The 25,966-nt window shown below is 44.8% G+C and overlaps 1 protein-coding gene across 2 annotated transcripts; it reads right to left on the reverse strand.

The window, feature by feature from the left end:
• Positions 1–14,038: 14,038 nt before the first annotated feature.
• On the reverse strand, positions 14,039–23,012 carry ATG101 (autophagy related 101). 2 transcript variants are annotated; one of them, XM_040341222.1, is made up of 3 exons: positions 22,940–23,012; positions 17,882–18,151; positions 14,039–14,623 (listed from the first exon to the last, which is right to left on the reverse strand). In XM_040341222.1, the coding sequence occupies exons 2-3, from the start codon at positions 18,131–18,133 to the stop codon at positions 14,219–14,221; spliced, it is 657 nt and encodes a 218-aa protein (XP_040197156.1). In that variant the 5' UTR covers positions 18,134–18,151; positions 22,940–23,012; the 3' UTR covers positions 14,039–14,218. The 2 variants fall into 2 exon arrangements, with proteins under 2 accessions (XP_040197156.1, XP_040197155.1); XM_040341221.1 differs by having other exon boundaries at positions 22,794–22,989.
• Positions 23,013–25,966: the final 2,954 nt, after the last annotated feature.

Below are 25,966 nucleotides of genomic sequence, written 5' to 3' on the forward strand. Positions count from 1 at the left end.
ATGGGGTTTCAACTACCCACACAAAGTCTGTATTGACCCTCTAAGCGTACGCTTATTAGGGTTCAATACCTCTGGTAAGCCTCCTTTCCTGGTGGTGGTTATTCACTTATCACAGTCATTTATTTCACCTCACTCCGGTGTTTGAAGTTTTCAGCATACCAGATTATCCACCCACAGTACCACTTCTTCACGATTCCATATCATTTGTTTAACACATGGACTTTTTATTTTTTGTCTTTATTGGGATTTGATGTTGATTTACTTATATTTTTTCAAATCATTTTTTTTCATCATTTATTCAGCGCCACTTATTTGTATTTTTTCCACTAGCGCTCAAAATAGCACCTGAAAAGCGCCTCTCATGCCTCCACAGTGTGAAAGCCTGAGTGCTTTCATACTGGGGGTGGTGCGTTTGCAGGATGGGAAAAAAAGTCATGCAAGCAGCATCTTTGGGGAGGTGGGGGAGTAGTGTATACACCGCTCCTCCATTGCCACTGCCCACTGAAATGAATGGGCAGTGCTGCCGAATTGTTGCAACACAGGCGCTTTTAACCCTTTATTTGGCTGATAACAGGGGTTTAAAACACCCCGCTAGAGGCCATAAAGCACCGCTATACATAGGTGTGCGCAGCCTATTGCATTAGGGTGTGCACCCCAAAGCTCAAACAAATATGCATTTGACATATTTACCAGCCTCTTCCCCCGCTCTCCATCCTGAAACAATGGGAGGAAAGGGGGATCAAGGGAGTACATGGCGGATCCGGGCAACAGAAGGAAGAGGAACAGGGAAAGGAGGGGTGGCATATATTAGTACCGATCCCCTATATTTTCCTCCTGTGGCAGCTGAATGTTGACAAAAGGGAGAGGAGGAGAAGCCTACTTTCAGCCTAAATTCCACCCCTGCCGCCTCTCCTGTGCAGTTTCTGAGGACCGCTGTAGTGTCACAGTTTGCTGCCTATCCTAGAATGCTGCGGAAGTCACGTGGCGGCCAACTGCGCATGCGCGATGTGTTCCAAACGCAAGTGCGATGCGTAACCAATGGATTTTCGACAGTACACACCAGCGAACCCGGCATTCAGGGCGACGTGGATTTAGAGGAAAGTGGCCAGTCGGCCTCCGCTCGCTCGGTCTTTTTTTAACATCCTCCAATCCACGGGGATGTTAAGGAAAGAGCCTGGATGCCGACCCAGGTTTCACTGGTGTGCACTGTTGTGAATGCATTGGAACGCATCGCATTTGCGTTTGGAACGCATCGCGCATGCGCAGTTGGCCGCCACGTGACTTCCGGAGCATTCTAGGATAGGCAGCAATTTGTGACAATACACTGGCAATAAGGATTGCGGTTTACCTGTCACCTGCCCACCATTGACAGGTTGCCAATCCCAGTATTAGGGTGTGCCCAGGCACACTTGGCACACCCCTTGCGCACGCCTAGACGCTATAACAGCGGTTAAGTGGGAAAAAAGTCCTTCAAGCAGCATCTTTGGAGAGGTGGGAGAGTAGTGTATACACTGCTCCTCCATCGCCACTGCCCACTGAAATGAATGGGCAGCGCTGCCGAATTGCTGCAACACAGGCGCTTTTAACCCTTTATTTGGCTGATAACAGGGGTTTAAAGCACCCCGCTAGAGGCCAAAAAGCGCTGCTATAACAGCGGTAAGGCACTGCTAAAACTAGCGATGCTTTGCCGCTAACAGACCCCCACCCCAGTGTGAAAGGGATCTAAACTTCACCACATTCACCAAACTCTGAGGTAAATATATGAAGTTCACCTGCAACATGCAACTTCCCCTTACAAAGCAAATAGCCTATTTGCCTTAATAAATAAACCCATGGCTTCTTAAAGGTCTTTACAGGTCTGTGAATCTGTGAAATGTTTATATAAAAAACACAGACCTCTAGGTTAGGGGCGAATGGATAACGAGTTCTTATCAGAGAATTAGAAGATGTTAAAAGACGTATTTGGGGTGAGATAACGGTTGTGTTCCAACCTAAAAGGCAAACTCCTTGGAAGCCTTGGAGAATTGCTGATAGTCTAAGGCCCCGTACACACGACCGAGTTTCTCGGCAGAATTCAGCCAGAAACTCGGTTCAGAGCTGAATTCTGCCGAGAAACCCGGCCGTGTGTACACTTTCGGCCGAGGAAGCCGACGAGGACCTCGGCGAGGAAATAGAGAACATGTTCTCTATTTCCTCGTTGTTCAATGGCAAAAGTCGGCCCGCCGAGTTCCTCGGCGGCTTCCACACTGAACTCAACGAGGAACTCGATGTGTTTGGCACGTCGAGTTCCTCGGTCGTGTGTACGGGGCCTCAAGGTAGTGAGCATAAAATGGTTTGAGGCATGTAGAGAACAGCATTTCCATTTTCCTCATTGATTTGTTTGCACGTGTGTAATTTTTCCCCAAACAGGAGTTTCAAGATGGCGGCACAGATGTAGAACAGCACAAGGAGAACTTTGACTGAAGGGAAGCATACCTCCTAACTTTTTGAGACGGGAATGATGGACACCTATCAGCAAAAGTATCCAGGCATAGGACACACCCCTTACCACGCCCCCTTAAAGGAGAATTGTACAAAAAAAAATAAGATTGGTTAAACCAACAAGTGCTTTCTTTTTACCACTACTATTCCTTTATATTGGCTTTTGGAATTTACAAATGCAGCAATTTAGAAATCAGATGAAAAGTTTAGCGCTGGAAAACACTTTTTGATAGATAAAAAGTGCATTTTTTATACAGCTGTACAGATCAGACCAAAATGAGGAGGAATGAGGGACAGAGGGACATTGCGCCAAATCAGGGACAATCCCTCGAAACCAGGGACAGTTGGGAGCTATGGGGAAGACAACACTGGACTCCATGGACTAGTAAGTATTTTTTTTTAGCGTCATACATAGACAAATATTAGGGAGTTGAATTTAGGTTAACCTGGGCAGATGACGTTCCTTTATTATATCCTCATTAGTACAGGACCCAGCTAGAGTGAGAGGGGGCATTTCCAGGATTGCCCTATGTCACAGGTCACAAATGCCGCATAGCCACAGTGGAGCTCCAGGCATGGTTTTCCTTATACCATTGCAGGTAATGCACTGATCAGGTCTGAGTAAGCATCTAGGTGGGGAAAACACTGACCATGTAGTACAGGGGCCTGAGGTCAGAGCCATAAGCACCAGGAGGCTGCAGGTTGGGCACCAGGGTCTATACATCCTTTGACTTCCCAGCATAGTGGAGGTGACCATAATGTGTTATTATATACCTCCGCAGAGGTGAGTTGCACAAACTATGGAACCATGTAGCAAAAAAAGCGATTTTAAGACTTTAGTCCTATAAAATATGATAGATAACACCAACTATATTATAATAATGAACTCAATCCTAATTGGGAATGATTCTTTGAAGATTGCAGCTCAATATGGACAGATAACAAAGAAACATCTTCCAATGCTAAGTGGAATTGATTTTCTTACCTTGCACTGGGAATAAGAACCTTTTCTACCTGGGGTCTCCAGGGATATTAAGCAAGATTGCATGTGTTTAAATATATAATTAAGATTAGCTCATGAATATCTTGTGTACTTACCATTTCAGATTCTTCATTCAAGGTTTACCTTATTTTGTTTGTAAAATAACCAAAAATCGCATGTGATCTGATCCTCTTTGCAAATCAAAACATGAAACAGATATCTAAGTGATTTGGGGGATCATTTCCTTCTAATGTCCATTTTGAAGTATCCAGTACCAGTCAGGAAAGCTTCCTTGGATGCTGTAACAGGAAAGCTTAAAGCGGGAGTTCACCCATTTGTAAAAAAAAAAAAAATCTCCCCTTAGCTTCCTGCTCGTTCGGTCTAGGGGAATCGGCTATTTGTATTAAAATATGAGCTGTACTTACCCGTTTTCGAGCTGCATCTTCTTCCGTCGCTTCCGGGTATGGGTCTTCGGGAGCCGGCGTTCCTTCTTGATTGACAGTCTTCCGAAAGGCTTCCGACGGTCGCATCCATCGCGTCACTCGTAGCCGAAAGAAGCCGAACGTCGGTGCGGCTCTATACTGCGCCTGCGCACCGACGTTCGGCTTCTTTCGGAAAATCGTGACGCGATGGATGCGACCGTCGGAAGCCTCTCGGAAGACTGTCAATCAAGAAGGAACGCCCATTCCCGAAGCCCATACCCGGAAGCGACGGAGAGGATGCATCTCGTAAACGGGTAAGTACTGCACATATTTTAAAATAAACAGCCGATTCCCCTAGTAAAAACGAGCAGGAAGCTAAGGGGGAAAAGTGCCCTCTAAGGGTGAACCCCCGCTTTAAAGTATATACAAAAAATCTATGTATATGTACACAAAGGGGTTGATTTAATAAAGGCGTATGTAGCGCCCCCTTACTTTCAGTAAAGGCACTACGCTAAAGTTAGTGGGGGAATGAGAGAGATAATTTGCTCTCATTCCGAATTATGTCAAATTTGGCTGTCGCCAAATCTGGATTGTTCTGTGTGACAGACTACGTTCTAGGGATGTGGTGCCATCCCTGGGTGGCAGGTGGTGCCAGAGAGGTCCAGGCAGCCAATTAGAGGAGTTTTCCCTCGTGGGGCATGCTGGGGAGGAGTATTTCTGTCGCGGAGGCCGTTGTTCTTGGTTCTTCGTGGGTTCCTGGTTCCAGGTGCGGTACCCACCTTTAGGGTGTGCGCACATCGCGGGCCCCACCACTATGGCCTACCTGGCCTGGGGTCGTGCGCAACGCGGAGTTCCGGACTCTAGGCCCTCCTGGCCTGGAGCAACTGATGCCACAGAGGGGCCCCAGTGAATGGCTGGGTCCCCCTTCTACTGAGGAGATCCCAGGCTGTATGCCGTTCGGTGGGGGACTGGCTTGAGGAGAACCCGGAGGCAGGTTGTCCAAAAGGGCTTGAACGAACCATCGGGGATCTGGTGACCGGGACATTGACAGGTACACTTCCACTGTCAACCGGTGACCCTAGCGCAAATTTACTGGGAGGATAAGCTCAACTATTTATCTCATCCAAGTTCTAGGCCTGTGGCAGAGGCCCCATTAGAGCCAGGTCTGTGGCAGAGGCCTGCTCCTCCCAGCATCCTTAAAGTGACACTTCGGCTGCCAGGCCTGTGTGCAGGGGTCTGTCCGGGGGGACTTCACCCACTCTGGCTGGAGTGGCGACGAACTGTATCTACTACTACTGAGAGCAGGATTGCTCTTTCTTCTATCCAAGCCTGAGGCCCCGTACACACGACCGAGTTTCTCGGCAGAATTCAGCCAGAAACTCGGTTCAGAGCTGAATTCTGCCGAGAAACCCGGCCGTGTGTACACTTTCGGCCGAGGAAGCCGACGAGGACCTCGGCGAGGAAATAGAGAACATGTTCTCTATTTCCTCGTTGTTCTATGGGAGAACTCGGCCCGCCGAGCTCCTCGGCGGCTCCAGGACTGAACACGCTGAGGAACTCGATGTGTTTGGCACGTCGAGTTCCTCGGCCATGTGTACGGGGCCTGATACTGCAAGGTTTTCTTACTTCATCAACCTTTCCTGTCCTACCTCATGTTGATGTTGGTCGTGTTGGGCCGAGAAATAAAGCATTCAGAAAACCTATTTCGCTAATCGGACATTTGTTTACTGGTCTGCTCACTGCTATCACCCCTAGACAGCGATTAGAGGTAACTTAATACACCGATCCCAAATCAACCAGCGGCTCCTGAGGGGGTAGCGCTACACGTACCCTTTTCACTTCAAATACATCTGAATGACATTAAAGTGGAACTTTGGACAGAAAATTAAAGCAGCACTTTACCCATAACAACTTGATAACAAATAATGTTCCTTAGCAAGTAACACATTCCACATTAATTATTATGCTACTAAAATTAGTGTGTGCTGTAAAATGCCTCCAGCATGAAGAAACATGAGCAATGCTGGAGGCTGCCATTTTCCTGAAGCCCACAGTCCATAAACAGCAGTAAATAATAAAGCGGAACTAAACCCATCAATTTAACAGTTTCAAATAACAGCTACATTCCTGGAATGCCGAGATTGTTAACTGTCATATTTGCTTGTGTCCTTAAAGTATAACTAAAGGCAAACCTTTTTTTTTTTTCAGTTTTGGATAGATTGCAGAGATATTAGAATGTTTGTCAGTTTTTATTTCTCTCTGTGCCTACGTTAAGGAGATTTAACCTCTCTATTTATCCTGTTTACTATTATCATTGAAAGTGAAATTATTGAAAATTACACATGTTGTCCCAAGAAAAGTAATAGAAGGGACCTATGGGGTTCTAGGGGACCTAGTTCTGGTGACCTAGGGGTCCCAAAGGAATTCCCTTAATTAGTGGAGATTTGCTCTCACTTCCTGTTTGGCTACGGGACAGGAAGTGAAGGGAAATCTCTGCAATGGGACACAGCGAAAAAAACTAATCTGACAGGGGTTATAACCCTCCCTTGCTCTATCCAAAATAAAATATTTTGTCTGTAGTTCTATTTTAACCAAACTGTCAAACCATCAAAAGGCTGGCGTCATAACTGATCACATGTGCAGCACCATGGCAGTTGTAGATCAAATAGAAGTTTAAAAGGGTTGTAAAGGCAGAAGTTTTTTTTACCTTACTTTGCATTAAGATAAAAAGCCCCCTCCCTCAGCCCCCCTAATACTTACCTGAGACCCCTCTCTGTCCAGCGATATCTATGAGTGTCTCGGCCATGCAGGACTCTGCCCCCTGATTGACTGAGACACAGCAGTCGCGCCATTGTCTCCCACTGCTGTCAATCAAAGCCAGTTAGTCAATCAGGAAAGAGAGGGGTGGGACTGTGCCATGGCTTTATGTCTGAATGGGCACAGGGAGCTGTGACTTGGCTCTGGTGCCCCCATAGCAAGCTGCTTGCTGTGGGGGCACTCGACAGGAGGGAGGGACCAGGAGCACTGAAGAGGCAACAGAGAAGAGGAGGATCCAGGCTGCTCTGTGCAAATCCACTGCAACAGAGCAGGTAAGTATAATATGTTTGTTATTTTTATAGAAAAAAAATGAGACTTTACCATAATTTTAATTACGCTTTAAGGCTGTCAATAGATTGGCCTCTACAAACACGGAAGTGCCTAAAAATGCCTAAAATAGAGAGCAACTGAGCATGTGCAGAGCAGGGTGAACTACTTACTCCTATTTGTAATGTTTTGCATAGCTATACCTGAAAAGGGGGTATCAAGTTATTATGGGTAAAGTTCTGCTTTAAGTCCTGCTAGATGACTTCAGGCAGGCCCCCTTTGCAGGTATAGCTATGTAAAACTTAAAAAATAAGGACTGTCTAAAATCCAATAATACACTACCTCACCCTGCTCTGAACATGCTCAGTTGCCCTAAATGTTTAGGCAATGTCGAGTTTGTTTTGGTGTCTTTTTTTCATTAATGTACCTGTTTAAAAAACTCCCAGAGAGCTGCTTTGTTGCTAGGACATTGCTAAGAGACTTATAGCTGTAAAGCCGCGTACACACGACCATTTTTCATGACGAGAATTGTTTTTTAAATTGGTCGTTAAAAAAAGGTCGTGTGTAGGCTCCAAAATGGAACTTCACCTTTATAGTGCCGTCGTACGTGTTGTACGTCACCGCGCTTTGCTTGAGCATTTTTTATCACAATCGTGTGTATGCAAGGCAGGCTTGAGAGGAATCACGTAGAGAAAAATGTTGTTTTTTTCCATAACATGAAAAACGGTCCAGTGTACGCGCCATTATTCTTCACCTCCACCATCACAGGAGTGGGCTGTCCAATGCTGAGCTCAGAGCCACTGCGTCAGGAGAGAGAAAGTGCATGTAATGGGGTTTTAATCAAAGAAAGAGCTCACCTTTAATTTGCGATTGGAATTGTACGGTCTCCAAAAAGTGCTAAGTTGATATAACTCTGAAGGTGTAATATTTTTTTTTTATAGTGATATGCACCAAGCTAAGGAATATTTAGCAACCATCTACAAAATAATGTTACAGACTAATAAAAACCATAAAGCCATATAAAACGATGTTTTACTGTACGAATGACAAAATATTCTAGCATGGCAGCAACCTATGTTATTCAAGAGTGGTGGGACACATAGATCTTTATGATGATCTTATCTGTTTTGTACCACTTACTTAAATAGTGCTAGCATGGCAACCTAGATAAGCTGGAGATCACTTTCTGCATCCTTTGCTGCTGTCATGCTGTGCCAAACTCCAATAGACTTTTCTAAACAAGGCTGATTTACCTTTAAATCAATATGCTTACAGTGCAGTAAGTAAAGTAAGTGAAGTAAGGATTTCTTCCTAAGAGCTAAACTAATGGATTACAAATAAAAAACACACACCTGATTGTTTTGGTGTTGTGTCAGTGCATGTATAGTATGTGTACCAAAGGAAAGATATCCATCCTCAAATTTTCCACTCGCCTCCTCGCATTTTGCGAGTGTAAAATAATTGCTGGCGTTCTTTCTGTTAAAAAAAAAAAAATTGGCGAGTGTGGGGATACCTTGGAGGGGGCAGCTGAATGGGAGCTGTTCTCCCAGCCAGGGGAAGAGAGAGGAGAGGAATGGGGCGAACTGGCCAGCTCATCAGAGAGCTGGGATTGCCTGATGTAACAGCTTTCATTTGATCTGCCCGGTGTTCCCGGAGCGCACCGTCACAGTCCCGCCACCTGGCCCGGAGCCTTTGATAGACAAAACACCGGTCCAATGCTGGGACGTGTGAAGTCATTAAAGATGCCGGGCCAGAAGGCATGACTGTGTGACAGTGAGCTCCAGGAACACCGGGCAATTCAAATGAAAGCTGTTACGGCGGGCAATCCCTGCTCTCTGATGATCCGGCTGGCTCGCCTCTTCCTCTGCACAGGTGAGGCTGTATTGGTGGGCACAGGTTACGCTGTATTGGTGGGCACAGGTCATGCTGCATTGATGGGCGCAGATCACGCTGCATTAATGGGCATAGGGGAAGCTGTATTGATGGGCAGAGGTCACGCTGCATTGATGGGCACTGCTTATGCTGCATTGATGGGCACAGGTCAGGCGGCATTGAAGGGCACTGGCGAGGCTGCGCTGGTGGGCAGTGGTGAGGCTGCACTGATAAAGTGGTTGTTAATATTTATTTTTGTAACTTAATTCTGCAAAAAACATTTAAGTGTAATTTCAAGAGATAATTTATGAGGGCATGTTTGGGGATGGGGCATGGTAGGGGTTGGGTGGGGCAACTGGTGGCGAGTAACACTTAAGGCCTGGCTAATAGCTTAGGACTTGAAATTTTGAGCCCTGCTTGATATCATTCTCCCCTATTTATGAAAGCATTCTCCAATTGAACGAGATAGGGATCATGATATCACCCCACCGCATCCATTTATTGAATAAATACAAAGCAGGCTCTAAATGGCACCCATGCCGAGCACCACAATGCAGCAGGGCAGCAGATCGGCACAGGACCCAGAAGCAAATAAAGATCACTGCAGTAGCGGTGCCTAATACAGTGATTTACAGCTTCCGCAGTTATTGGATGGTATATGAAAAGTTACATTTGTCCAAGCTGGAAATAAAAATATTCATAACTGAAATTCATCTTTAATACTGAATTCAGATTCATACATAAATCTAATCCTGGCTGGTTCTTGATAAATTCTGATACTCAATTCGCTCTTTTGATTCATTCCTGTACAGCAATTTCTTGGCTTCCTAAGAAAAGTAAAGCCTATCTCTGGGCTGCTTTCAGATTTACCCATGTAGTGGTCCCAGTGACCTCCCTCCACCCCCACACTGCATGTATTAAATGCTTATTTGGCTAGGAGAGGGGGGGAATAAAGCTGGCCATACATGGGTGGGCCTCTCGGGTCCTAGACCATTTACAGGCCCCAGGCTGCAAAATTATTGGGGTCATGTTCTGGGTCTGCCTCTGACCCTCCCTCATTCACAAAATGATGCACTTTCATCTTCTGTTTAATTAGCTTCTCTTTTAATAAAGACGTTATTTTCACCAGTTTTAGGCCAGAAAGGGTGTGGGCGAAGAATGGGAAAAGCAGAGCTCCGGGCAGATACATCTAACACAATATATCTGAAAGACTGTGAAAAACACCAACCTGTGTATCAAATGTCATTACCTTTCACACAGTTACCGCCTGCAGACATCTTCATGGAAACCTGCTGCCCCTTTTCTTTATAATTCTAGTTACTTTGCTATCCTTGACCTATACACTTTCTGTGTTACTGACCCGGAATCAGGGTACAGGTCCTAACCCTTCAGGGTTTGGACTAAAGTGGTCATCAATCCTGTCCTCAGGGCCCACTAACAGGCCAGGTTTGCAAAATAACTGAAATACATGACAGGCGATATAATTTGCTGCTCAGTGATTGCAGTATTCTAGTCTGCATCTCACCAAGGCAGGGGTCTCCAAACTGTGGCCCTTTGCTTGCCTTAATGCGGCCCTTGGGGCATTATTCCATCCAATTTAAATGGGGCATAATTCTTCTTGCTGGCACCAATGGGGCACTATTCCTCCAACTGACACCATCCATTCTTTCCATTAACACCAACGATGGGGCATAGTCCTCCCACTGTCACCAAAGATATGGAATTATTTACTCCCACTGGACATTTTTTACTCCCAATGGTCCTAGTCTGGCCCCCCTAAAGTCTGAAGGACCGTAAACCGGCCCTTTGTTTAGAAAGTTTGGAGACCCCTGCCCTAAGGTAATACATAAAATCTGGCCTGATAGTGGGCCCTGAGGACAGGGTTGATGACCACTGGACTAAAGCACACCCTAAATGCCCCTTGCACATGGGGCAGTGGAGGTGCGGTGGCGGGACAGCGGCACGATTTTTAGCGCCGCTATACCGTCGTATTTACCGCGATATTCGGCCGCTAGGGTGTGGTTTTAACCTCCGCTAGCGGCTGAAAAAGGGTTAATACCGCCGGCAATGCGCCTCTGCAGAGGCGTATTACCGCGGTGTACCATTGATTTCAAACACCTCGCTCCTATACCGTTCCAAAGATGCTGCTTGCAGGAGATTTTTTTTCCTCATGCCAGCGTATCGCCTGTGTGAAAGCCCTGGAGAATGCTGGGGCAGGATTATTTCAGGCGTTATTTATGCGCTATTTTTAGCGCTAAAACGCCTGAAATACGCCTCAGTGTGAAAGGGGCCAAAGCCTCATACACACAATTGGACTTCAAACAAACTTTTCCGTGGATTTTTGTCTGAAAGGCGTTGGCCATGAATTTGGTATGCATACACACGGTAGGACTTTTTCAGCAAACTTTCCCGAAATCACGTGGTTTTTCAGCTCTTTACCGCCACCCTTTGGTCAACTTCTGTATTGTTGTCTGATCTTTTGCATTGGTTCTGAGCATGGGTGTTTGTACTTTGAACTTAAGTCCGATGGATTTCTGTACACACGGCAGGACTTTGCACCATAGGACTTTTGTTGCTGGAAAGTTTGTCTGTTTGCAGAGCAGACTTTTGTCCAATGAAAACCGAAAACGTTTGTCCGATGTAGCATACTCGCGGTCGGATTTTTTGAAAAACCTGCTCATTTCGAAGTTTGTTGTCAAAAAGTCCGATCGTGTGTATGGGGCTTTAGGTGCACTCTTTAGTGTGTGTCACATGCATGTTTTTTGTTCACTTTATTTTTTTCTACTGAAACAAAAATATACATTAAGGGGTAGATTCAGGTAAGAGATACGACGGCGTATCTCCAGATACGCCGTCGTAACTCTGAGTGTGCGGCATCGTATCTATGCGCCTGATTCATAGAATCAGTTACGCATAGATTTGACTAAGATCCGACCGGCGTAAGTCTCTTACGCCGTCGTATCTTAGTTGCAATTTTAAGCTGGCCGCTAGGTGGCGTTTTCGTATATTTACGCGTTGAATATGCAAATTAGGTAGATACGCCGATTCAGAAATGTACGTTTGCCCAGCGCATTTTTTCACGTCGTTTACGTTAGCCTTTTTCCGGCGTAAAGTTACCCCTGCTATATGAGGCGTATCCTATGTTAAGTATGGACGTCGTTCCCGCGTCGAATTTAGAAAATTTTACGCAAGTCGTTCGCGAATAGGGATTTGCGTGATTTACGTTCACGTCGAAAGCATTGGCTTTTTGCGGGTTAATTTGGAGAATGCGCACTGGGTTACATTCACGGACGGCGCATGCGCCATTAGTCAAAAACGTCATTTACGTGGGGGTCATGTTTTATTTACATAAAACACGCCCACCTCTTCACAATTTGAATTAGGCGCGATTACGCCGGCAGATTTACGCTACGCCGCCATAACTTAGGGCGCAGGTTCTTGGTGAATACAGAACCTGCCTCACTAAGTTACGGCGGCGTAGCGTATCTGAGATATGCTACGCCCGCACAAAAATAAGCAATTATACCTGAATTTACCCCTAAGTGTCCCCGTGGAAAGATATTCTTCTATTCCTGTTCCCGTAACAGCTGTAAAAAATTGAATTTGTTTGTTCAATTTATTTCTGTCCCAGGGCAATATTCCCCAGAACAAACAGGAGGTTGAAACTCCTCAATGTAGACATCGACAACAATAAAACCTTAAAAAGTGGCAACAACCACAATGGAGTACCATGTCATGGGTTTGCAGCTCAAGATAACGGTTTAATTCATTATAATATATAATCCAGTGTGTTTCAGGGGCTTTTGAATGCCCCCTTTATCTTGAGCGTTAATAGCTGAAAGCAGTGTTAAACCCAAAACCAAAAATGTGTTACATTGCAGTTAACGAATCATTAGATGTGTTGGCTTCATTTGTTTTCTTTTTAACCTTCCTGGCGGTGTTCCCGAGACTGACTCGGGGTTAGATTTTCCTGCTACGATCGGTAACCCCGAGTCAGTCTCGGGCTTGCCTCGCTAGATCCACAGGCACTTTTTACTTACCTTGTCCCTGGATCCAGCGATGCCACCGCGCTGTGTGAGCGAGCGGGACCTCGCTCGATTCACATAGTGCCTCCGTGTGACGCCGATCTCCGTTCCCTGCGACGTTACGACGCACGGGGACGGAGAACGGCGCCAAATTCAAAAACGTAAACAAACACCTTACATACAGTATACTGTAATCTTATAGATTACAGTACTGTATGTAAAAAAAAAAACACACCCCCCCTGTCCCTAGTGGTCTGTCCTGTGTCATGCATGTCATTTTATATAATAAAAACTGTTCTTTCTGCCTGCAAACTGTAGATTGTCCATAGCAACCAAAAGTGTCCCTTTATGTCAAAAATAGTTTTAGATCAGCTAAAAAACAGCGATAATAAATTATAATCACTTGCAGAATTGTGCGATAGCGATTTGTGGGGAAATTCGTCATAAAAAAAAAAAAATAATGACAGCGACAATTCTGCAACTGAGCAAATTTCAGTGATTTTAATTTGATTACATTATTGAATAATTTTTATTATAATTATATTATTATTTGTTATAATTATTTATAATTATTTATTATATTATAATTTATAATTTTGTTTTTAAAAAAATGTCATACCCGGGATGCCTATTAGAATCTTGTTTGGTCAGATTTAAGTGAGTTATTTCTAAAAATTACAGACCTACAATATAAAACGCCAAATTTCCTTGCAAATAATGGTACCGCTTTCAGCATGTTTTTTCGGAAAGAATCATACCGCCAGGGAGGTTAAAGCCTTTTCTCTTTTTTCCACCTGATGATCTGGCCAGTAACGTACCTCCTGTGCTAGAGTGGCCCTACTCTGGATGAAGGAGAAAAGGGGGACCTTTGGACTGCAGCATTGTCAGTCTGAGGGAAGAGAGTGTTAGATGTACTAGCAGATTTGGAACCAAATTTCAGCTAAAACTTTATAGGCAGTTAACATTCATCTCAATAACGAATGTGGTGCCTTGGTGTCTTTTTTTTTTTTTAACTATTTGGATTTACTGCAAATTGCAACAGTTACTGCACACTTTTAATTTTACACCACCTACGGATATTTTTCAAGAGAACATTTTTATACATCTGGCTTCTGAAAAAAATAAATAAAAAAAATACAGTGAATATAAAGAATATATAATAAAAAGGCCAATAATCTGGATATCTTTTAATATTTATAAGAATTACAATATTTTACACACCCTAAAAGAAAAAAGAAATTACTATATACAAACTTGACACTGTTCTATGATTTCTCGTCAATCAGTGTAATTAATGAGCATAAAATGAATGACTGCAGTCCATTCTATAAATATTTCAGGTACATGCAGAGCTACAGTGCCAGTGTGTCTTTGATGAGTCTCCTCATTGTAGTAGTGACAGATGTGCCCAAAGAGTCAGTGATCTGAAAGGAAATTTTGTACAGATAAGGCTGAACATCTTTCAAAGTTGTATCAAAGACATTGTCCACTTCTGATTGGGTTGGCATTTTTGGTAGATACTCGTGTCTGTTCATCACTTCCACAATGTTAATGATCTTTTCTCCCAGTTTCTCTCCCACTTTTTCCCTACAGATCTGTCGTTCCTGCTCAGTGGCCAGTGACACGACGTTGACTTTGATTGTCCAAACCTCCCATGGGATGCATTCATCGGAGAATGGCCAACGAGACTTCTTCTTCTGGTAGAATTCAAGGGAAATCTGACCAATGCCATCATTCCCAGAATTCCTGAGAGCGTCCTGAAAAAAAAAGAGAAAAGTTGAGAATTCTAACACACCCAGGCTCATCAAATAAGGCAACAAGGTGCCCCGAGCAATTACCTAAGCTTTAGGAATCGGGCTAAATTCTGTGTTTTAGCACATTATATATTTTCTTTAAATTTCAGTTTACAAAATGTGTGAAATTGGTATTGAACTTAAAGCGGAGCTCCACCCAAAAGGGAAGCTCCGCTTGTTCACACCCTCCCCCCCTCCACTGCCACATTTGTCACTTTTAAGGGGGGGTACCTGTTTTTTACAGGTACCCGCTCCCACTTCCAGGTAAGATCGCCGCAGCAATCTGCGAGTATGTCCGGCCCTTCCTCCTTCCCCCCCACAGCTTTTTGGGGCACACTCAGGTCCCAGAAGACGGCGAGACCATTTACAAAGGGCAGCACGGCTCTCGCATGCGCATTAGGAAATTGGCTGTGAAAGGATCACTAAAGGAAAATATTTTTTTAGCTAAATAGCTTCCTTTACCTTACTGCAGTCCTGGTTTCATGTCCTCATTGTTCGTTTTTGCTTTGAAGTTGCTGTAATTCTGCTGTGATCTCCACACTTCCTGCTTGTCTGGCTCCTTATGAAAAATCTCATGGCAGCTTTTCACTGTGGTCCAAGCTGTGTGTCTAAAACTCCTCAGAACCAATCAGATTCATTTTAAAAACAAAACACTGCCCTGGATTTGTTTGTTTTTGTTCTGTGTGTCTCTTTACTTCACAGAAACATGAAACCAGTTTAAAAACGAAAGTGAAACTGCAGGTACATGCTGGTTTTCCTTAGTGAATATGCCAGCCCCTGCACCAAAAGCTGATTAAAGAATCTGCTCGGGTGCCAATATCGCTGGATCCCTAGACAGGCAAGTGTCCTTATATTAAAAGTCAGCAGCTAGAGTATTTGTAGCTGCTGACTTTTAATTTCTTTGGGGGGGGGGGGGGGAGAGACTGGAGCTCCTCTTTAAGAGGAACAGCCAAATATGCAGTTGAAATACATTTGAAATCTGAGAATTATTGTACCTGCTAAAGGAGATTTACTTCTGTCCATTTATTCCTGAGATTACACAGCTTTGCCACTCAGAACCACCAGCCCGGAGACCTTCAATTAGTCTACTGCAATCAAAGTGGATCTCCAGCCCCCCTCCCACATTTTAGACCTGTGCCTACCTTGATGTGGGTTGTAACCAATTTAAATACTCACCTGTCTAGCTGTGTCGCTGTGTCCTGCATAATCCACTCAGAATTCTGCCTCACTCGGTCCTGCACCACCATCTTTACTTGAGACATCCTATGGAGGTACACTTTTTTTTTCTGGGTTCAGCCCCCGGGCCTCGTGATGATTCGGCGCTAGACCCGGCCCCTCTCCTCCTTTATCAATGGAGCAATATGTCATGGGATAGGTGATATACAATTCCCAGGAGGCAAAGGGAGGACAGTGCAAGGGGGGCAGGACTGAACGTCTTTTAGTAAATAATAATAATAAAAAACATAGCGCACTCCCCGTGTAAGGGAGGGGAGGCAGGGTGGAGAGGAGATAACGTGACTATGAGGGTGAAGATCGCTTTAAGTACTACAATTGGGTCTCGTCCCTGCCACAAGCCTGGACTGGACAATGAAAGAGACTTACAAGCTCATCCCTCTACCACTCTGCTTTGTTTTCTTGTTGGCATATGAAAACTGCAGCATGTGTGACTAGCTTTTTATGTCTAAAGTCAAACATTTTCTTTAATATTTGTTTAGCATACACAAGGTTTAATCCCTTACTGCTCTATGTTAAATGAAAAAAAAATGCCTTTAAATACACTTTAATCAAAATAAAAAAGTACTTTTTTAATTTTGATTAAAGTGTATTTAAAGCCATTTTTTTCATTTAAGATAGAGCAGTAAGGGATTAAAACTTCCTGTTGTGTTTTTATTGCTGTCAGGGTCCCCACTAGGGAGACCGTTAGTGCTGGTGACCATTTTCACAAATACATAAAGGGGCAGATCCACAGAGCGAGTACGCCGGCGTCTACTGATACGCCGGCGTACTTTCAAATTACCCGCGTTGTATCGTTGTTTTGAATCCTCAAAACAAGATACGACGGCATCTGGGTTAGATCTGACAGGTGTACGTCTTCGTACGCCTTCGGATCTAAGATGCAATTCTTCGGCGTCTGCTGGGTGGCGTTCACGTCGTTTTCCGCGTTGGGTATGCAAATTAGCTATTTCCGACGATCCACGAACGTACGAGCGGCCGTCGCATTTTTTTACGGCGTCTCTAGTCGGCTTTTTTCGGCGTATAGTTAAAACCGGTATTTTGTCGCGTATAGTTAGACTTGCTATGTTAAGTATGGCCGTCGTTCCCGCTTTTAATTAGAATTTTTTGTTTTTGTTTGCGTAAGTTGTCCGTGAATCGGGATGGACGTAATTCACGTCTAAGTTAAAAAAAATTACGTCCTTGCGACGTCATTTAGCGCAATGCACGGCGGGAAATTTAGGGATGGCGCATGCGCAGTTCATTCGGCGCGGGGACGCGCTTCATTTAAACGAAACACGCCCCCTAATCGCCGATTTTAATTCCGCGCCCTTACGCCGCCAGAGATGGACTACGCCACCGTAACTTACGGCGCAAATTCTTTGGGGATTCGAACCTGCCAAAAGTAAGTTACAGCGGCATAGCGTATCTCACAAAAGCTGCGCCCATCTATTTGTATGTGGATCTGCCCCACAGTGAGTAAAACCTGAATAGAGGGGAAATCTTCCAATGAGGATTATTGTTCCATTGACAACTGTCTAAAGTCAGCCATACATGGATCGAAATTCAGCCAATTCAGCAGGGACCAGACACATTTTGATCCATGTATGGGTACAAGTTGATTCATCGGTCAACTTGTGTACAACCAGTCTGTTGGGTTTTTTCTGAATGGTTAGTGCCACAGGCTATAAGCCACCAACACTAATCCTTGTGTTCTGCTGGCAGGGAAAGCTCCCAGCGGCAGAACACAATAACTCTGTGGGAGGGATTCCCCCCATCTATACCGACTGTGTTGATGGGGGTGGATCAAGTCATTTTCCTTCCTTCCACCCGTGGTGGAAGGAAAGAAAATTGCATAATGTATGGCCTGCTTTAGAGAGGATTTCCCTCAAATTGGTGAATACATTTGTGTGTGTTTAGGACAGAAAGTGAAGCGAATTCTCCCTACTGGCAGAGATATTTACACTTCCGTACTCTACTAAGACTTTAAAGAAAATCCAGTTGTCTCACCTTGAATTCACCAACGGCCTTCCTCAGAGCTCTGTCCAGCTCATCTGAAGAGATTTTGACGTAAGTAAACTCTATGAAATCACAGTCAATGTCCTGAGTGCCAACAGTCCCGATAGAATAGGTTCCTTCCTTCTTGTAGTGGAACTTGCCTGTGCTACGGTGAAGAAGTATAGTATGTAGTACCGCCAGCATTGCCTCTTCTACCTGACGGCCCTCTACAGACACTTCCAATACCTCTGAACGGCAGTTCATTGTGATTTGTTAGGAAGCCTGTAGATACACAACAATTCAAATTTGTAAACATCAACCTAAATCATTTGCAGATATTGCGATGTCTTCATTACTAGAATAAAACGCAACTCAATTATTAAAAGGGGTTGTAAAGGTTCATTTTTTATTTTCTAAATAGGTTCCTTTAACCTAGTGCATTGTTGGTCCACTTACCTTTTTCTTAGATTTCCCTTCTAAATGTTTTTTTCCCCCCCTTTGTCTAAATTTCTCACTTCCTGTTCCTCCTCAGTAAGCTGTTCTGGCTGACTAACCCCCAGCCAGAACAGCTCAGATGATGGGGGCAAGCTTACTGAGGAGGAACAGGAAGTGAGAAATTCAGACAAAGAAAAAAAAGATTTAGAAGAGAAATCGAAGGAAAAGGTAAGTGAACTAACAATGCACTAGCTTAACCACTAGCCGACCAGCCGCTGCAGTTATGCAGCGGCAGGTCGGCTCGGCTGCGCGAAATCACGTAGCTATACGTCACTTCGCATTGCAGCCATTAGGGGCACGTGCCCGGTGGGCGCGATCACTGCCGGGCATGCGTGATCGTTCGTTACAGAGCGAGAACCGGGAGCTGTGTGTGTAAACACAGAGCTCCTGGTCCTGTCAGGGGGAGAAATGACCGTTCATCTGTTCATACAATGTATGAACAGCGATCTGTCATTTCCCCTAGTCAGTCCCACCCCCTTCAGTTAGAACACACCCAGGGAACATAATTAACCCCTTCCTCGCCCCCCCTAGTGTTAACCCCTTCCCTGCCAGTGGCATTTTTACAGTAATCAATGCATTTTTATAGCACTGATCGCTATAAAAATGCCAATGGTCCCAAAAATGTGTCAAAAGTGTCCAAAGTGTCCGCCATAAGGTTGCAGTACCGATAAAAATCGCAGATCGCCGCCATTACTAGTAAAAAAAAAAAAATATTAATAAAAATGCCATAAAACGATCCCCTATTTTGTAGACGCTATAATTTTTGCGCAAACCAATCAATAAACGCTTATTGAGTTTTTTTTTTGAAAAATATGTAGAAGAATACGTATCGGCCTAAACTGAGGAAAAAAATTTTTTTTTATATATTTTTGGGGGATATTTATTATAGCAAAAAATATTTTTTTCAAAATTGTAGCTCTATTTTTGTTTATAGCGCAAAAAATAAAAACCGCAGAGGTAATCAAATACCACCAAAAGAAAGCTCTATTTGTGGGGGAATAAAAAGCACGCCAATGTTGTTTGGGAGCCACGTCGCACGAGGCAATTGTCAGTTAAAGCGACGCAGTGCCGAATCGCAAAAAGTGGCCCGGTCGTTGACCAGCAAAATGGTCCGGGGCTGAAGTGGTTAAAAGGAACAGATTTAGAAAATAAAAAACAAACCTTTAAAACCCCTTTAAGGGAGAGGAGGACCCTTACCATGCCAACATCCAAAAAAAATAAAAAATTGGTGGACTTTGTGGGCACATAATGAGAGGAAAAAATCCTTTAAAAAAAGTATACATTTTATTACAGCATAGTTAAAAAACATATAAAACAACATACAAACAACACCCTGTATGGACACAGTTACCAGTTACCCAATAGTGCAGTTACAGAGGGCGGGATCTAAGGTACAAGGATTGATTTGATAATATATCGAAGTGAAAAATATATTTTTTTGATCCAGTAATGCCTCCCAGAACTTTCTCAACGTGTTTCACTAAAATATTAGCTTCTTCAGGACAGATACTGCGTAGGTGCTGGTAAACGTGTGGTTCAGGGTATGGGGACACCTCACAAAACTAAACAGACACCCAAAGAGACAAAGTTTTACGTTTTCATATATATGTATGCAGTGATGAAGTACATGCATATCATATGGTCTATAGTAGGTATCACTGATACAAATATTAGATTATAGGTCACACACAGAGGTAGGTAGGCACTGCGCCAGTATACAGCTTTCCTCTCTGAGAGAGCTGAGTCTGTACCATCAATGACAGATTATTACAACCATGATTTAGTTTTATTTGGTACTAATTGCTGTTATTGGTAATTGTATTGTGTCACTGTGTCTTGTTCCGTTTGTTATTGTGACCTTGTGTTGTCTCTGTTGAATGTAACTTTATCTAAATAATGTGCCTTTGGGATTAATAAAGCATTCTGATTCTGCAAAAATGGCAAAATGCAGGTTCAGATGCCATTATTATTATTTGTAATGGCCCCTAAAACGCTGTGTGGTTTTGCATTAAGCTTGTCACCCAAAATAAGCTCCTGTTCCTTTTTGGGCGTTAAGCTTAATGCAATGCGATTTGCCCCGATTGCAGCCTGATAAATTGTGAGTCACAGCAAAGCTGCACAGCATTTTAGATGCCATTGAAAATAATGGCACCTGAACCTGCGTTTTGCCATTGTAGTGCATTTTGAGATCGTGGGCAAAATCCGCGATCCTAAAACGCCCAGATGTGAATAGAGCCTTAGGGCCCTTTCACACGGGGCGGATCAGTAATGATCCGCCTCCTGGTGTCCGTAAGCTCAGCGGGGATCACTCCGTAAATCCCCGCTGAGCCGTCAGCAGACAGGGCGGTCCTCGCACACTGTGCAGGGACCGTCCTGTCTTTTCTCCACTCTCCCCTATGGGGGATCGAATGAACACGGACCGTGTGTTCATCCAACCTGATCCGCAGGCGGAAGAAAAAAATAGGGTTTTCTTCCGTCCGCAAAATCGGATCTTTGCGGGTGATTACGGGTGTCAGCGGATGTTTATCCGCTGACATCCGCAATCACATAGGGACCAATGTATGTCCCTTTTTCATCCGCAAACTGATGGATGAAAAAGCGGACATACGGTCCGCACGTCTGAAAGGGGCCTTACAGAGATTGGTTTGTTCTAATGACCGTTATCACCGAAGGTAAAAGAAAACACGATTCTGAAAGGTATCCACTCTCACCTTGACCGCCTAAGCGATCAAAATCGGAAGTTCTCCTTCCCTCCTCCCTCCTTGTGTTTTCTGGGACACATGACAGGTCCCAAAAGGCTCCCAGGCCATTCACTGTGCGCAGACATGTTATAGCCAAAAAGGACGGTTACAGCATGGGCTTACTTTGCCAGGAGGGCATACATGGATATCCTCCCGTGATTGCACTTCACTTCGGACTCAGCTAATCACAGATCAGGGTAAAGGGCCAATCACAGCAGCCCTTTACCACGTGATCAGCTGTGTCAAATGACAGCTGGTCACGGATGTCAACACAAGCCAGTTATCAGCTTTTGTTTCCTCATGCTGACAGCGTGAGGAGAGAAGAAGAGAGCCGACAACCGTGTTAAAGGGACACCTACACTGATCATCAGTGCAGTCAGTGTCCATTAGTGCTGCCTACCAGTGCTACCCATTAGTGCCACCAGAGCCTATTATTGCCGATCACTGCCACGTTTGCAAAGTTTTATAACAAGCTATGAAAAATGGGTTATTTTTCAAAAATGTGGGTAAGGTGACCAGATTTTTAAAATGAAATCGGGGGACTTTTTTTTTTTACTAGCAATGGCAGCAATCAATCAGAGAGTCATAGCTGGACTGCGATATTGCAGTTGGAAAATCGGACACTAAGCGACACTTTGTGGGAACCAGTGACACTAATACAGTGATTAGTGCTACAAATATGTACTGTCACTGTACTAATGACACTGGCTGGGAAGGGGATAACATCTAGGGCAAAGGGTAAAATGTGTGCCTAACAAATGTTTTCTTACTGTGGGGAGAGGTGCTTTTACTAGGGAAAGGCATAGATCCCTGTACCTGCTTTGCAGGAACACAGGATCAATGTCTTCCATACTGACAGAATGGCGATCTGCCTTGTTTACATAGCCACACCACCGTTCTGCCTATGCACATAATGATCAGCGGGTACCGGTGGACATCAAGTCCGCACGAGCAGTCGATTGGCTCCCATACCCAGAAATGCAGGGTATGGGATCGCTGTATAGCAGTAAATCTGTTATCAGGCGATCAGCAACTGGTTAACATCATCAGCATTATAACTCACAGGCAGCAGGCACTCTACCATGGCTGAATGGGCATCGCCCGAAACTGAAGAAATGGTCCCTCTGCTCCGACCAGCACATGATCATCAGAAAGGGGCACAGATAATGGAAAAAAATACACCCCCTAAGCTAGTAGGAGGTGCAATTCAGAATTGTTTTTTTTTTTATTATTCTGTACTGTCTATGAAATTGGCCCAGCCCCTGATCTAATCCAGGGATAGACTTGGTCCGGGGACAGTGTCCTCAATCCAGGGACTGTCCCTGGAAACCGGGGATGTCTGGTCACCCTACAGTAGAGAAGTGGTTGATTTTCACTTAAAAGACTGCAGCTCCTCTGTAAGGAGCCCACCATACACTTGGTATCTTCTTTCCTTTCAGTGTCCTTTATCTGTAAATCCTCCCCGGTCCTGGCCGGTTCCCCCTACACTGGCCTATGACTCCCTTGTCCCCCAGGATCAGGAGGTCTCACCTAGGTCCCCCATGTACACAGATCCCTCATCCAATAAGAAAGAGGTACCACGGCTATGTGCCCTGGGATTGGCTGATTGTGAAGTAGGAATTAGGAAGACACCTGTATGTGAGCGCCTTCCACCCAGTGACCCCCAACAACCCAGCCATGACACTTACCGCCTCGGAGGGACAGAAGGCCTGCAGCTGCCGGTCAGTGCACTCATATAGGAGGAGGCGAAGAGGGAAGAGCCGGGCTCAGCGCTGCCAGCTATGTACACACCGGGCCCTCACCACCCGCACAGCTCTGTGCCCCCCACTAGTACCTGCTGATGATGACAGAACCAAAACAATCAACGTCACCGGACTGTACCACCTTCACCGGAAACAGCCTGTACGCCGCTCCTATTATCCGCTCATACAAGAATGCCTGCCGTCTCTCTGTCATTCGAAAGAAAGACGCTCTGACGGATTTTCAGTTTTCATTATCTATCGCACGGACCGTATTCGTAGTCCAGTATGGCTTTTCCGTCCCCTTGTCTCCCTACAGCAATGGTATGGCCCGCTCTGTCAGGTTGGTGCTTGAGCTCCCCCTGCCGGCCATGTTAGTGAAGACAGGAAAGTCGATGAGGTTCTGTGATCATAGAACAGGTGAAGGCATGGAGGCAGACATGACTAGTCTGTCTGGGGGCTTCCCCTAGAAATCCTCTGGATCAACAGCTCATCTGTTTATTTCATGTATGTGCAAAGGGAAAAAAACTTTTTAGTGTTGGATGGAGTGTGGAAGAGTTCAACATTCTAAAAAAGTTGTTCTAGCTGCCCTCAGAGAGATTCACCTTTTCCCTTGCGCTATAAACAAACAAACAAAAAAAAAAAGAGCGACAAGTATAAAAATAAATTATTTTTGCTCTAATAAATAACCCCACCAATTTTTTATTTTTTTTTCTAAAAAAATTATTCATCAATTTCGGCCGATATGTATTCTTCTACATATGCAAATGTAAAAAAGTAGGTGGCGATCAAGGGGTTAAATGTGTTCCCTAGTTACTGTTTCTAACTGTATGGGGATAGGACTGACTGGGGAAGGAGACATATCGCTGTTCCTACTTACTAGGAAAAAATGATATGTCTCCTCTGCCCTGACAGAACAGGGGTCCAGATTCAGCTAGCAATTGCGCCTGCGTAACCATAGGTTACGCAGCGCAATTGCTGACTTGCGCCGGCGTAACAAGTTCTCCTGATTCAGAGAACTCGTTACGCCGACTGCAGCCTAAAATCTGCGTGGCATAAGGCTCTTATGCCACGCAGATTTTAGGCTGCATTCTTGCGTTGATCGCTAGGGGCGCTCCCATTGTGGTCAGCGTATAGTATGCAAATTGCATACTTACGCCGATTCACAATGTTGCGCGGGCCCTGCGTACGCAAGGTACGGAGTTTCCGTACGGCATCTTTGGCGTAAGGCTGCCCCTTCTAATAGTAGGGGCAACCAATGCTAAAGTATAGCCGCCGTTCCCGCGACGTGAAATTTGAATTTCACGTCGTTTGCGTAAGTAATTTGTGAATGGCGCTGGACGCCATTCACGTTCACTTTGAAGCAAATTACGTCCTTGCGAGCATGCGCTCTACGCTCGGCGCGGCTCGGCTTGTCGTAGTGCTGTACGTCACCGCGTTCTTGACGGTTGGAATTTTGTGTGACCGTGTGTATGCAACACAAGTTTGAGCCAATATTCCGTTGGAAAAAAATCCACGGTTTTCTTGTCGGAATTTCCGATCGTGTGTATGCGGCGTAACACCAAACTGATGACCTATAGGGGGCTTTTAAAGCACCAACCTATGAAAAATATAGAGTACTGAAGTTTGTGGCCATTTCACAGGCGCACGCAAATTTAAGGTTCGACATGTTAAGTATCTATTAACGTGGTGCAACCTCGTCTTTTACATTTTACAAAAAAATTGGGTAATTTGTGTGCCCTAAAATTAACTTTTACTAACACATTTTTTACTTACATTTTGCATTAACTAGACCTTTGCGGTAATATTGTGCGAAATTAAAAAATAGAACTACCACGATTATATTCTCTAGGGCAGGCATGTCCAAAGTTCGGCCCGGGGGCCAATTGCGGCCCCCGTTTCAGTTTATTGTGACCCCCCTGGTAATTTGGATATATACTGTATTTATCGGTGCTGCCTCGTGGGGACTGGAAGGGGCGGGGAATGAGTGCTGACAAATGACATACAGGAGAATCTCATGTTTACTCTGCGGCATCTGTAATAGGAAGTCTTGTCTCCTGGACAACTCCTCTGTCTATCATAGGAGGCAGGACATTGTAGTAAAGAGGCTGCTGTGTAAACAGGAGATTCTCCTGTATGTAATCTGTTGGCACTCGTCCCGCCTCCCCTCCGAGGCTGCAGGTGGGCATCGATCAGGCTGCATTCATGGCAATGGAGAGGCTGCATTCATGGCAATGGCAAGGCTGCATTGATGGGCACTGACCCTTATTTTGCTTCACAGTTCTTTATTAACATTTTTTTCCTGAAACTTCCCTCCTAACGTTAAGGTGCGTGTTATACGCCAATAAATACGATATATCCAAATAATACGCTCATCTCTTCACCACACACAGCCACAAATGCAAGAGAATACTTGTTGGGCAGTGTATTAGTGCTCGGGCAAGCACACTTAGACTAAATTTTAATGGTTCAAAGAATGTCAGCAAAATGTTCGGCCCTTACGCATGTTCACTTCATCAAATGTGGCCCTCTTTGAAAAAAGTTTGACCACCCCTGCTCTAGGGTGTCTGCTTTCAGAGAATATACAATATTTTGGGGGGGAGGGGGGGGTAATCTTCAGGCCTAAATAGATTTTTTAAGCATGCGTGCAAAAAAATGCAAAAACGGCTACTTATTGTAGCGCCTGGTTACTTTTCAGAACCGTTGCTAGTGTAAATTTAGAGGGGGTCAGAGAGTTAAGTGACTCTGACTGGGTTAATCTGTTTAAATTTGGAGCCTCTGTCCCAGCTTTGGCTGTGCTGTGGGTTCATGCTGTCGTTTCTGGGGTGCCGATCACACCCCAGGCTGACAGGTGGCAGCAGTGGAGTCAAGGGTTTGGATACTTTTTCCCGGCAGCCTATCAGGAGGAGGTTTCCTCGCTGTGCATGCTGGGGAGGGGTATTTATGGGGCAGACGCAATCTTCTTGTGTCTTCTTCCCGTGTGGCGCCCACCTTCAGGGTAGCCATTCCACGGCACCCCGGCAAATGGCATTCCAGGCCGGGGTGTGCGTGCTACGCAGTGATCCTGGCATGCTTCCTAGTAGCTTTAGCTAGACATTGGATTGCCCAGTGCAGTCTTGCTA

Source organism: Rana temporaria, chromosome 2, assembly GCF_905171775.1.
Source record: "Rana temporaria chromosome 2, aRanTem1.1, whole genome shotgun sequence".
Taxonomy (NCBI): Eukaryota; Metazoa; Chordata; class Amphibia; order Anura; family Ranidae; genus Rana; species Rana temporaria.

Excerpts from the sequence above, each read along its gene's own strand:
- ATG101 (XM_040341222.1), bottom strand. The coding sequence starts at position 18,133 with ATGAACTGCCGTTCAGAGGTATTGGAAGTGTCTGTAGAGGGCCGTCAG. Across the intron at positions 14,624-17,881 it reads AGGCCGTTGGTGAATTCAAG|GACGCTCTCAGGAATTCTGG; the intron begins GTGAGACAACTG and ends TTTTTTTTTCAG.